At 42.0% G+C, this 14,287-nt stretch overlaps 1 protein-coding gene across 4 annotated transcripts in view; it reads right to left on the reverse strand.

The window, feature by feature from the left end:
* Window positions 1-14,287, reverse strand: part of RELN (reelin) — a 372,556-nt gene that overhangs the window by 176,343 nt on the left and 181,926 nt on the right. For all 4 annotated transcript variants that reach the window (XM_075274073.1, XM_075274072.1, XM_075274071.1 and 1 more), the window contains exon 11: window positions 1,489-1,634. In XM_075274073.1, the coding sequence (XP_075130174.1) occupies window positions 1,489-1,634 (146 nt within the window). The remainder of the gene's footprint in view (window positions 1-1,488; window positions 1,635-14,287) is intronic.

The raw sequence follows: 14,287 nt of genomic DNA on the forward strand, positions 1-14,287 counted from the left end.
CCATTTCCATTTTGCTGGGATATGTCTTGCTTATGTATTTTGGTTCTGATAGCAGTATTGGATATTTGTATAGAGATATGCACCTATTAGCCTACATAACTACAAGTCTTTCCTGTGAATGTCATGCTATGGTTCAGAACATGTCAGCATCTGAGCTGTGTTGCTTTTAATCCATGTGATCTATAATAAAGCAAAATGATCTTCTTGCAGTACTGGCGTGCTGGGCTTTGGAATTTTTTGGTGATGTTCTACAGTTCTCATGCTGCTGTGTATACAGATGGGGAAAAAGAATTGCAAGTATGAGCTAAAAATCTTTTTACATTATTTTTTCATATTTAAAAATAGGTCAATAAAAGTTACAAACATAAAACAGAAGTTTTCCTGTTCTCAGGTGGTTTTTTTTTATACTAATGATCTGTTCATAAGCTAGACCATCAGTATTCGGTATACATTCAGACCCTGCACTGATCAGCTTATCCAACTGCCTACCAGCACCAAAAGCTAGTGCACTAGATAGGGCTGAAAGAAGTTTTGCTCCTATTCATCCTCATCCACTGTGTTTTAGTGACAGTTTACTAGAGCTCTGCAATTATTATGTTACAGAGAGCAAAGCTGGTCCTAGCAGTAGCTTTTAGCCCCGGCAGGCTTCCAGATCAGCTGAGTGGGGAGTACCCCATTGATCGGATACTGATGACTTATCCTGTTGATAGGTCATCATTGTTATAAAAAAGAAATGAGATGCCTAAAAAACCTTTAGTGATTGAGAAAAGCACTGATAAAGTCCATTATCTGATCTCTAAAAGAGTTGTGTGGCTGCACACTTCTCTTCCTTCCTGTCTGACACTGATCTACGAGAACAGTTCAGGTCAGAATAAGGTTCAAAATGGTGAGGACTATGCGACAAAAACAGTCATCCCCACACTGTGTAGGTCCTCAACCTTTCAACCAGTAGCAGGACTTTTCATAATGTAAAGAATATGTGATCAGTCACATATGTGGCAGAAGTTAAGAATGGAATTTGAATGAAACAATGAAACAAAAGATACCATTTAAGGAGTAAATGTATTCCATTTTACTACAAAAGACGAGTGGTTTTAATCTTATCATACTTTTTTGTTAAACAACTCCCATAGTAACAAAAGATAGAAATAAAATAAGCAAATACCCCTCATTTGATCTTGATAGTTGATAGTTTTGCACAGAGCAGATATTTATAGGCATGCTTGTGGAAGCTTATACCTTATGCAGTTAGATATTGGAATGGTATATCTCTCAAGAATTAAACACAAAACACATAAGTCAATATAGAAAGTATAGACTACCCTTTGTGCTCATGTTATACAATTCCACCAATGTAAACGTATGTCATTATAGCTATATATGTCTGACAAATGTTAAGGAGAAAGGATTGTCATTTTGCAATCTCTGAGTTGTGTATTTGTTCATTGCTTGAATGTGTTGAATTGTGTTTGGAAGAGAAAAACTTACCCAGCTGGCTGACTCTCAAATTCTTCTGACCACTGATCCTGGATGTCTTCAGTAGATAAATCAATGTCTCTTGTTGTGGCAAAGTTGTATTCACTACCCTCTGTGCCATGGAAATAGATGGAGTTGCCATCTGATTGACAGCTATGCTATGGAGACAAGAACAAGACATGACAGTCTATAGGTACATTGGTCTGAGGGTTAAAACAGATCTACAATCCATTGAACCACCTGTTTATCTTTAAAGTACATTGAAATGAACAGTTTTAGGCTGTTTAAGTACCCTCTAAAAAAAAACCTAAAAGACTAAAAAACTATAAATTTTTCTCTGCTTTTTTTCTTCCCCTATTCATTTTAAAATTGACTTGCTGCAGCTTTTCCATAGCTCTTTTTTTCTGCAATGTGTGGATGAGATTGACCAGAATCTTATTCACTTTGCTGGCACTGTAAAACACAATGTTTTCGTCCGCTGCATTTCTGCAGCAGCCAAAAATGCAGCATTTCTGTAATGTGGGGCCTTAGCCTTACCTTAAAGTCACCCAACCGAGTTTCACCTATGTGTTTGCTGGATTTACCATTCTCCTAGCAGACTCCTAGCATAGTAGTTATCTATGCTGTCAGGAGTCCCTGCCTCCCAGTGACATACTGTTCCATATTATACTGCCAATTAGCTCTCAGATGCGGACATACCTCCTTTGGGTGTAGGTGACACATCCTGCTAGCTGATAAATCAAGCCTTGCTATGTGCTGTGATTGTAGTACACACAGGGTTCTATGTCAAAACATTCTTTCTCAGAACTCAGCACTCTCGGCCACAAGAAGGATGGGTGGTGTAATTCAGGTCACTGACATGGCTCATCAAAAAATTGTGTTACCGTAGTTATCCCTCTTTGCGGTAATGGGAGAACCACTTTTGTAACCTTTGCAATTGTAACAAGTGTATTAAGATGACCCTGAATACAATTGAATCCATTTCATAGCAGAAAACAGGATTGACTCTATATTGCTTTGTACTTTGTGAATGCATTAAAGTTAAATATGTATTTAAAGGGACAGTCATGGCGGACCTAAGAATATCTGTGTCTCTGGCCCCTTGCTATGGCTGTTGTCCTAAACTGTTTATGTAAGGCTGGGTTCACATCTGTGTCTGAAACTGACAAAAATTGGTTACCAGCCTGATGAAGGAACCTTATAGCGGTTCCGAAAGCTCGCAATATGTCATCATTTTTTGTTAGCCATTAAAAAGCTATCAAGCTACTGAGGACTCTGAATATTTACATTTCAGGAGAGCTTGAGCACAGTGGCCCAGATTTACTAATGGTTTGACAGGGTAAACTTAGACAAGCAATCAGAAAAAACACCAGATTTATCACAGTGGATGATGCTGGATGTTAAGTCTGGCGTATCTTTCAACTGTTTAGTCTAACCATATATTCACATGAATGTCATAATCGTCCATACGATGTACACGGGTGCATTAATATTCATTTGTGTGAATGGGGGCTATCACATGACCGATATTTTGACGGTGCATTGTGATGTAAAATATAACTAATGCTTTATTTTTGTCTACTTTCATAGATCTCTCTATATGATCAAATGTATTAAGCATCAGTGAAAATTGCCAATAAAAATATTCATTTTTAATAGCCAGTTTCACCATCAGCTGTCTGAATGTAATCTAAGTTTATTCCACCTTTTTGTTGGTTTAATTTAAGGCAGAATTTTATAACGCAATTTTGGCACATAGTGGTGCATTCAAGCCATGCCCCCTTTTTCTGAGAATCTATAACCACATGTCTAACAATTTGAAAAATCTTAGTCCAAACTAGATGCGCCAACATACTCCACACTGTCCTAAAGATGTACCCTATTAGGCCAAAAGAAGCACCATGTTTACCCCATTGTCTAGTTGTAACCACAATAGTAAATCTGGTCCTGTATTCCTTGTTTTTAGTGACAGGGAACTGATTATATCAGTTTTCATATCAATATATAGGGAAGAGATACAGGGAAGGGCTGCTAGTGAAAACAAAAAAAAGGTATTGTGAAATAAATATAATAAAACTATGATAAAATAAATCTGATCTATAGATCAACAGTGAAATAGAAATGATAAAAATAGTATTGATTGACTATGATTGACTACTAATAGGAATCAGCAAACAACTAAATGAAGCTTTTTTTGTCATATGCAAATTCTCTTCTATTCATGCAGTCAATCACAAGGGATCATGTCTCATTGTAGAGATTAAAGGGTCATCCTTTTGCAATAAAATATAGTAGAGATTAAAGGTCAAATCAATTAGACAGAGATACATGAATAGCAAAAGGTCATTAGCTGGTAACAGTATTTTACAAAAAACAAAGACTTTGCTTAGTCTGCATTTTCTACACATGGTATGGCGATTAAAAATGGTAGTATATACTGTATATCACCTTTGTACTGAAAGAAATTATTGTTATTCGGGGGGTTAAAAATTGTTATACATAAAAGGACCTTACACCTTTGCTGCTGCCTGCACTGCCTTTTATGTTACTGCATTATATATTTATTTATTTATTTTTATTTATTTATTTATTTTGTTTTCATCCCTGAGAGTCATACCTTTTTTATGTATACAAAAAGAGTTTATGTGGTTTTTTTTTAAAAAAATGATGTTTACTATGCAGTGCAAATTATGTTAATTTCAATATGATTATGATACCATTTTTAAAATTTATTTTCTCTAATTTTTCACAACACACTTAAAATGTATTTTTGTTTAGCTATATTCTATAAGCCATCATTGTCCGAAAAACTGCAACTCTGGTATTTTTTTTGTTTTAATATAGTTCCTTTGCTGTATAAATCACATTTAACTTGATCCCGTGGGTCAGTGTGATTACTTTGGCACTTAATTTTTTTTACATTATTGTCAGTCCTAACAGGAGATTTAGGCTAAGGCCCCACTGGGCGGAAATGCAGCAAAAAAACGCAGCGTAAAAAAATGAGAAAATGCTGCGTTTTCTGTCAGGGAAAAAAATGCACATGTAAATTCGTTTTTCATCACGTTTTTCAGTTTTGTGCTGTGGAAATTCATATGAGTTTTCTGTTGAGTTTTTATCATGTTTTTTTCATCACGAGTTTCTTATGTGCAATAAAGGTAATTGAAAGGCTATGTTGAAAATCCTAAGGAATTATGGTCCTCTGCTATTTAGGCCAGGGCACCACGGGCCGGAAACGCCGCAATTTGGCCACGGCGGAAACGCCGTGGGAAAAATCACAGCGTTTCACAGCGATTCATGCAAACCCCATGCAGTAAAAATCACAGTGCGGATACGCTGCGATTTCCAAAACCGTTGCGGTTTTGAAAATCGCAGTATGTCAATTATATCTATAGAAACACCAGCGGCTTTCCCATAAATAAAATTGTAACAGAAAGTCTGCGGAGGAAAACTCAGTAAACTTTCTGTTCAAAGCACTGCGGGAAGAACCGCAATGCGTTCACGCTGTAGTTGTTCCCACAGCGCTTTAGCGTTGCGATTCCGGCCCGTGGGGCCTTAGCCTCAACCAAGCAAAACACTGAGTTTTTGTCTGTGGATTTTGATGCTTTTCCGCGCCATTTCTGTGGAGTTTCTGCAACATATTTATCATGCTGCGTTTTTGCTGCATTTTCCACAAATCTATGGAGAGAAAAACTCAGCATTTCCGCAACTATAATTGACATGCTGCATTTTTGAAAAACGTGAACATTTTTCAAAAACACAGCTTTTCCGCAGCATTTTTTTCCACAGTGTGGGGCTAGGATTAGACAAAATTGCATTCACTATGCTGGTACTTTAAAATGTAGCGTTTTTTTGCTGCATTTCTGCAATGCCCAAAAAACGCTGTGTTTCTGCCCAGTGGGCCTTAGCCTTAAAAGAAGTACTCTGACAGAAAAGGTTATTCTCTGGCCTACAATAAAGATACATGACGTAATTATAGTGAAGGTAATATTTGAGTCCATTCACACTGAGAAATTTGGAGAGCAATTTTAAGAAGTCTTTCTCCTCAGATTCTTCTCCATAAATGGTTCTGTGGAACCCATATCAAAAAATCACTCCCCCCAAAAAAATATCAACATTCTGAAAAACTGTCTGGAAGCAAAATGAATATGGAAAGTATAAGCTATGCAAGTGCACACATCAGGCTCTGAGTTTATGAGACACCCCAAAACTGCTGTTTGGACACACAGTAGAGTGCAGAAGTAAATGAGCATCAGTTGGCTTTTTCAACACAGAAGTAGACAGTTTGGTTTTTGGACGCCATCCAACTGTTGAAGAGCCTCTGAAATGTCACTAAAGTGGAATCTCTTGAGGTGTGATCCTATTTTGAAAACTAAAACCCTCAAGGAATCTATTAAGGGGTGAAGGGAGCATTTTACCCCCAAGTTTTGCATTAAAGGCGTTTTCAGGACCCAAATTGAGTTTTCGTACTGATAAGCTATTCACGGTTTGTGATCAACTGTTGCAGCAGCCTCTGGGTGCTGAAAACTGCTTCAAAAATAAGCAATTTAAAAATTCTATGGGTAAGTTAAACCTTTCCAAAGTTATTAACACATAAAGTGACACGTCAAATTTGAAAAATTGGACTATTTCCTCATTTTGGCTGTGTCTTTAAAGGGTTAAAAAATCAGCTAGTAATGTAAGCTTTGACAAATGACACAAATTAAGGACTTTTGTCAATGCTATATCCTCACATGCATATATCTCAGAATGACAATACTAATGGGACAAATCTAGGAAAGCTGTCAAATTAATGTCCTTACCCAAATAATTATAGTGCAGCTTATGTGACAAGAAACAATTGCCCCGCTGTGATTGGTTGCTATGTTCTTATATGTTTTAGGCACACTATTAAATAAGGTAATTTCACTAGAATTGGAAACCTTTAGTCTTTGTAATAGGATATGTATCACTGTGTGAGCAATTAAAACATTACTTTTATTAGATACTGCATTTAAAAATAGACCCATTAGTGAATAGTGAATCCAAATCAAGTCTATGTGTAGAGGAGACAATATACATCCTATACATCCAAAGTACTCTGCTCCATCATCAGGGGCAGGGGAACTGCGGTTTTGACTGCAAATCTTGCTGCTTTATTACATCAAACAGGTTTACCACTGCCTAGATAGCATGCTCTCCTGATGAGCGGGCCACCATAGGTACCCCGAAACGTGTAGAGGATTACTGTTATACTTACCTTAGGATCACTTTACATGTATCCAGCGTTTGCCAGTAACAGTGATCCCCTGTTTCTATATTAGGCTTATACTTATCTGCTACACGTTGGTTAGAGACCCTGGCATTATCACCCTAGGGGGATTTCTACCAACATTTTAATATTGGTTATCTAATTTGCCAGTGCAGCATGTTTTAGCTGTGTTTATCCATTTATTGGGATCTATTTACAGCATGCTCTTGGTGTGGACCCCATTGACACTTGTGGCCACAGTATATACTTAATACTTTAGACTAGCTATCTCTCTGAAGATAAAATAAATTGAGGTATACTGGATTGCCTTTTTCACATGGTATTTTGAAGAGGTGTTAGTTTTAGTCCACACCTTTATCATGAGGTATCTACATATACATTTATATCTTTGTCCTATGTAAGGATTGGAGACTATTTCAGGGATTGTACTACATTGATCATCCCCCACACTGATCTCAGTGGGTCTCCTCTACACATAGACTTTATTTGGACTCACTATTCACTAATAGATCTATTTTTAAATGCAGTATCTAATAAAAGTTACGTTTTAATTGCTCACACAGTGATACATGTTTTTTCCAGTAGCAATTGCCCTTCAGTGATTTTTTTTTGGTCTTTTTTAATAGGATAGTACATTTGTCTTAATATAAACACATTTCTAAACTCTAACCCTAATGAACATTTTCCTACCACAACCCCAACCTTAAAAATTATTATGCATACAAAACATTTCTAAACGCTAACCTTAATACACATTTCCTGCTCCTGAGAAATTAACCTGTACAATTTTCTAACACTAACATACATTTCCTATCCTTAATCTCATTTTCTGTGTATATATTAATTAATTAGGGTTAAGATATGAGTTCTAATATGTTACATGATAGAAATACAGAATTAATGAATATAGAATTTCACATTTTGCCTCTAAAAGTTTCATAAATTTGCCCAATTAACTCAAAATGTTTTCTGGATAAGTTGTGTGTGTTTTTGTTTGTTGTGTGTGTTTATAGATGAGGAGTAACATTATACTTATGACTTATATATGAGTCATATAGTGATATATGACTATATGACTTATATTATGCAGTTTTAGATGCCGTACCTATAATTAGTATTCCTCTCTAGTGGGTGCAGGCTAGATGCCACACATTGCACACATAGAGTAGAGGAGAATCTGCTCTAGAACTGTCCACTCAAGGATCGTGCATGGCATACATACAAATTACTGGCTTCTACTGATGTGGGCTGTAGTGCTACAGGATCAGAGTAAAATCATTCTTTCTTATGTCTCTCTCTTCCTGCTCACCCCTTCCTCTCTCGCTCTACAGATTTGTCAGTCATGTGACCTCCAGTCTATCTTGAAATAAATAGAACAGAGATTTTTACAGAGACAAAGAGCAGGGAAACAGCACAGTAAGAGGAGAAGGAGGCATCTAGTAAAATATATCACAAAGTTCTTTACTGTCACCTATACTACACATTATTTACATGAATTTATGGTGTAATATAGCTATGGAAATGTTGTTTTTGTGTACAGGCTCTCTTTGCCATGTATTTAACGATTCTAATGGAGATAATAATTAAAAATTTACATCACATTTATTTTGGCAATGACAATAGCCATCGCCACTGTTAGAACGACCTAACATAACTCTGCTCATTGTAAGGACAGGGTTATTTTTAAAATGAAATGTTTTCAGCCAACAACCACTGATCCATGTGGTTGGCACATTTTCAAGAGCGTGGGTTTCCTGCTAAAAGCAGATAAGTTGAATTGTGTATGGATGATTTTAATCCTTAAATAATTCCTTGCCAGTGCATTTTCTATCTAAGCCAATTTTTGTCTGTATGCCATCGAAGTACTATAAAAAAAAAGAACTTAATGCTCTACAAAAAGCTTTCTGCCAGGGACTTGGTATAAGCTCGTATTTCCATTCATTGCTTTAAAGATTGCTTTACATTAGTCCAAGGATTTCTGTGTACTCTACTGTCATTGAGTAGTGTATCATTGAGGATTTAGAATCCTCTATGCCTTTGTAGTGGTTTCTAATTATGACCCATTGATAATACTGCTTTCTTATTAAAGGGCATGTGATATATGGTTTTATTCTAAATATGATAAACCCTTTTTATGCTTTATCCATTTGTAGAATAAACCATGGGCATAATTTTAGGGCTGCAGTGTTGCCAATTGCTACCGGACCCTGGAGCCTGAGGGTGCCCAAATATATAAAGATATTTAGCCCATACAGTGAACACCAAATAATCTAAATGCACAATCTCCTTTTTTGTCATTTATGATCAAAACATCAGACAAACTCTAAAATGATAAAAATAAAAATTTACACCTTAACTTCAAATTACAACTACATAAAAAGACACTTTACACATAAAAGAAGTTCTATACACTTAAACATCAAAAAGTTATGGGTGTCAGAATATGGTAAACTAAATGCAGTTTTTTTTAATTTATCAAAGTTTTGGATTTTTGTAAAGGTAATGAAATATAATAAAAACTGAAAAATTGTGGTGTTACTGTGATCATACTGATGTGCAGAATATTTGTATCAAGTCACTTTTGCTGCACAGTAAACCCCGTAAAGACAAAATCCATGAGAAAATGGTGTAAATACAGTTTTTTCTAAACCCACTCCATTCTGATTTTAGTCGCCATATTCTGTATGGGGATGCGTAAAGAGTAGAGATGAGCGAACACTAAAATGTTTGAGGTTCGAAATTCAATTCGAACAGCCGCTCACTGTTCGTGTGTTTGAACGGGTTTCGAACCCCATTATAGTCTATGGGGAACATATACTCGTTAAGGGGGAAACCCAAATCCGTGTCTGGAGGGTCACCAAGTCCACTATGACACCCCAGGAAATGATGCCAACACCTCTGGAATGACACTGGGACAGCAGGGGAAGCATGTCTGGGGGCATCTAACACACCAAAGACCCTCTATTACCCCAACATCACAGCCTAACAACTACACACTTTACACACTCAATACCACTTCTCTGACAGTAGGAAAACACCTTGAAACATGTGTATTTGGCACTTGGAGTGAGGAGAGCTTGTCACCAGCAGTGAATTTGGCCCTTGTAGTAAGTTGAGGTTGGCACCAACATTTGTTTTGAAAATCAGGGTGGATTGAGCCTCTAACCAGCAGAGTTGGGGCAAATTCATGGTGGAGGGAGCCTCTAAAAACCCCAGTTTGGACCAATTCATAGTGGAGGGAGCTTCTAAAAACCCCAGTTTGGCCAAATTCATGGTGGAGGGAGCCTCTAAAAACCCCAGTTTGGCCAAATTCATGGTGGAGGGAGCCTCTAACCAGCCCAGTTTGGACAATTCATGGTGGAGGGAGCCTCTAACCAGCCCAGTTTGGACCAATTCATGGTGGAGGGAGCCTCTAAACAGCCCAGTTTGGGCAAATTCATGGTGGAGGGAGCCTCTAAAAACCCCAGTTTGGACCAATTCATAGTGGAGGGAGCCTCTAAAAACCCCAGTTTGGACCAATTCATGGTGGAGGGAGCCTCTAAACAGCCCAGTTTGGGCAAATTCATGGTGGAGGGAGCCTCTAACCAGCCCAGTTTGGGCAAATTCATGGTGGAAGGAGCCTCTAAAAACCCCAGTTTGGACCAATTCATGGTGGAGGGAGCCTCTAAAAACCCCAGTTTGGCCAAATTCATGGTGGAGGGAGCCTCTAAAAACCCCAGTTTGGACCAATTCATAGTGGAGGGAGCTTCTAAAAACCCCAGTTTGGCCAAATTCATGGTGGAGGGAGCCTCTAAAAACCCCAGTTTGGACCAATTCATGGTGGAGGGAGCCTCTAAAAACCCCAGTTTGGCCAAATTCATGGTGGAGGGAGCCTCTAAACAGCCCAGTTTGGGGAAATTCATGGTGGAGGGAGCCTCTAACCAGCCCAGTTTGGGCAAATTCATGGTGGAGGGAGCCTCTAACCAGCCCAGTTTGGGCAAATTCATGGTGGAGGGAGCCTCTAAAAACCCCAGTTTGGGCAAATTCATGGTGGAGGGAGCCTCTAACCAGCCCAGTTTGGACCAATTCATGGTGGAGGGAGCCTCTAAACAGCCCAGTTTGGGCAAATTCATGGTGGAGGGAGCCTCCAAAAACCCCAGTTTAGACCAATTCATGGTGGAGGGAGCCTCTAAAAACCCCAGTTTGGACCAATTCATGGTGGAGGGAGCCTCTAACCAGCCCAGTTTGGACCAATTCATGGTGGAGGGAGCCTCTAAACAGCCCAGTTTGGGCAAATTCATGGTGGAGGGAGCCTCTAAAAACCCCAGTTTGGACCAATTCATGGTGGAGGGAGCCTCTAAAAACCCCAGTTTGGCCAAATTCATGGTGGAGGGAGCCTCTAACCAGCCCAGTTTGGACCAATTCATGGTGGAGGGAGCCTCTAACCAGCAGAGTTGTGGGAAATCAGGGTGGAGGGAGCCTCTAACCAGCAGAGTTGTGGGAAATCAGGGTGGAGGGAGCCTCTAACCAGCAGAGTTGTGGGAAAGCAGGGTGGAGGGAGCCTCTAACCAGCAGAGTTGTGGGAAATCAGGGTGGAGGGAGCCTCTAACCAGCAGAGTTGTGGGAAATCAGGGTGGAGGGAGCCTCTAACCAGCAGAGTTGTGGGAAAGCAGGGTGGAGGGAGCCTCTAACCAGCAGAGTTGGGGGAAATCAGGGTGGAGGGAGCCTCTAACCAGCAGAGTTGGGGGAAATCAGGGTGGAGGGAGCCTCTAACCAGCAGAGTTGTGGGAAATCAGGGTGGAGGGAGCCTCTAACCAGCAGAGTTGTGGGAAATCAGGGTGGAGGGAGCCTCTAACCAGCAGAGTTGTGGGAAATCAGGGTGGAGGGAGCCTCTAACCAGCAGAGTTGTGGGAAATCAGGGTGGAGGGAGCTTCTAACCAGCAGAGTTGGGGGAAATCAGGGTGGAGGGAGCCTCTAAGCAGCAGAGTTGGGGGAAATCAGGGTGGAGGGAGCCTAGTATTAGCAGAATTGTGCAACGCTTATGGTGGATGAGTATGAGGATGCAGAGGAATTGGAGAGGTTGAGCACAGACATGGAGTTTCATGTTGGGGTGCTTTACACAGGTGGGCACAAAAATGAAGGCTCTATCCAGTGGTGGTTCATTTTTATCAAAGTGAGCCGGTCAGCACTCTCAGCTGACAGACGGGTGTGCTTGTCAGTGATGATGCCACCGGCTGCACTGAACACCCTTTCAGATAGGACGCTGGCGGCAGGACAGGACAGCACCTCCAAGGCATATAGGGCAAGTTCAAGCCACAGGTCCAACTTCGACACCCAATACGTGTAGGGCGCAGAGGGGTCGGAGAGGACAGGGCTGTGGTCGGAAAGGTATTCCCGCAACATGCGCCTATACTTCTCACGCCTGGTGACACTAGGACCCTCCGTGGCGGCACTTTGGCGAGGGGGTGCCATCAAGGTGTCCCAGACCTTAGACAGTGTGCCCCTCGTTTGTGTGGACCGGTGAGAACTTGGTTGCCTACTGGAGGAACTGCCCTCCCTGCCGCCAACGTCACATGCTGGAAACATCTCCATCATATTCTGCACCAATTGCCTGTGGCAAGCATTGATGCGATTGGCCCTCCCCTCTACCGGAATAAAAGAGGAGATGTTGTTTTTATACCGGGGGTCAAGGATAGCAAAGATCCAGTACTGGTTGTCCTCCATGATTTTGACAATACGCTTGTCGGTTGTAAAGCACCCCAACATGAACTCAGCCATGTCTGCCACAGTGTTAGTTGGCATGACTCCTCTGGCCCCACCGGAAAGTTCAATCTCCATTTCCTCCTCATCCTCCATGTCTACCCATCCGCGCTGCAACAATGGGACGATTCGAAGTTGCCCGGAAGCCTCCTGTATCACCATCACATCATCGGACAACTCTTCTTCCTCCTCCTCCTCCTCCTCCTCCATTAAACGCGAAGAAGCGGACAGATGTGTGGACGTACTCTCCAGCTGTGACGGATCGGATGCTATCCCTGACTCCTCTGTGTGATCTGAGTTATCCCTGATGTCAATCAGGGATTCTCTCAGAACACACAAGAGCGGGATTGTAAGGCTCACCATCGCATCCTCAGAGCTCACCCTCCTTGTGGACTCCTCAAACACCCGTAGGATGTCACAAAGGTCTCTCATCCATGGCCACTCATGGATGAGAAACTGAGGCAGCTGACTTTGTGGCACCCTAGGGTTTTGTAGCTGGTATTCCATCAAAGGTCTCTGCTGCTCAACCACTCTATTCAACATCTGAAACGTTGAGTTCCAGCGTGTGGGGACGTCGCACAAAAGCCGGTGTTGTGGCACATGCAGGCGTTGCTGGAGAGATTTTAAGCTAGCAGCGGCTACTGTCGACTTGCGAAAATGGGCGCACATGCGCCACACTTTCACCAGTAGCTCTGGAACATTGGGGTAGCTCTTTAGGAAACGTTGCACCATTAGGTTGAAGACGTGGGCCAGGCATGGAACATGTTGGAGTCCGGCAAGCTCCAGAGCTGCTACCAGGTTCCGGCCGTTATCACAAACGACCATGCCTGGGCCCAGGTGCAGCGGCTCAAACCATATTGCCGTCTCATCGAGGAGGGCATCCCTCACCTCGGAGGCAGTGTGCTGTCTGTCCCCCAAGCTGATCAGCTTCAGCACGGCCTGCTGACGTCTACCAACACCAGTGCTGCAACGTTTCCAACTCGTAGCTGGGGTCAATCTAACAGCGGAGGAGGAGGTGGTGGCGGAGGAGGAGGCGGTGGAGGAGGAGGAGGAGGAGGGTGTTCTTCTCGTGTCCCTGCCAGGAATGTTAGGTGGGGAGACGAGGTACACTGGGCCAGTTTGGGAAGCAGTCCCAGCCTCAACTACATTCACCCAGTGTGCCGTCAGTGAAATGTAGCGTCCCTGTCCGCATGCACTTGTCCACGCGTCGGTGGTCAAGTGGACCTTTGTGCAAAGCGCGGAACTAAGGGCCTGCCTGATGTTGAGTAACACGTGCTGGTGCAAGGCGGGGACGGCACACCGGGAGAAGTAGTGACGGCTAGGGACGGCATAGCGAGGTGCCGCAATTGCCATCAGGTCCAGGAAGGCGGGAGTTTCAACAAGCCGGAACGCCAACATCTCCTGGGCCAGCAGTTTAGCGATGTTGGCATTCAAGGCTTGCGCGTGTGGGTGGTTAGCGGTGTATTTCTGCCGCCGCTCCAATGTCTGAGAGATGGTGGGTTGTTGTAAAGAAGCGCCTGATGGTGCCTTTGATGGTGCAGGAGAAGGAGATAAGACAGGAACAGGGGAGGATGAGGAAGAAGTCAACAAAGTGGCGGAGGCAGATGAAGTGGTGTCCTGGCTCGTCCTCTGGAGTGCATCGCCAGCACAGTCAGCAGTGGCAGTGGCAGAGGCAGAGGCAGAGGCAGTGGCGTGAACGGCAGGCGGCCTTTGTCCTGCCGTTGCTGCCTGCCACTGATTCCAGTGCTTGGATTCCAAATGACGGCGCATTGAAGTGGTGGACAGGTTGCTCTTCTCAGAGCCCCTAATCAATTTCGAGAGGCA

The sequence above is a fragment of the Leptodactylus fuscus genome, chromosome 5 (genome assembly GCF_031893055.1).
Source record: "Leptodactylus fuscus isolate aLepFus1 chromosome 5, aLepFus1.hap2, whole genome shotgun sequence".
Taxonomy (NCBI): Eukaryota; Metazoa; Chordata; class Amphibia; order Anura; family Leptodactylidae; genus Leptodactylus; species Leptodactylus fuscus.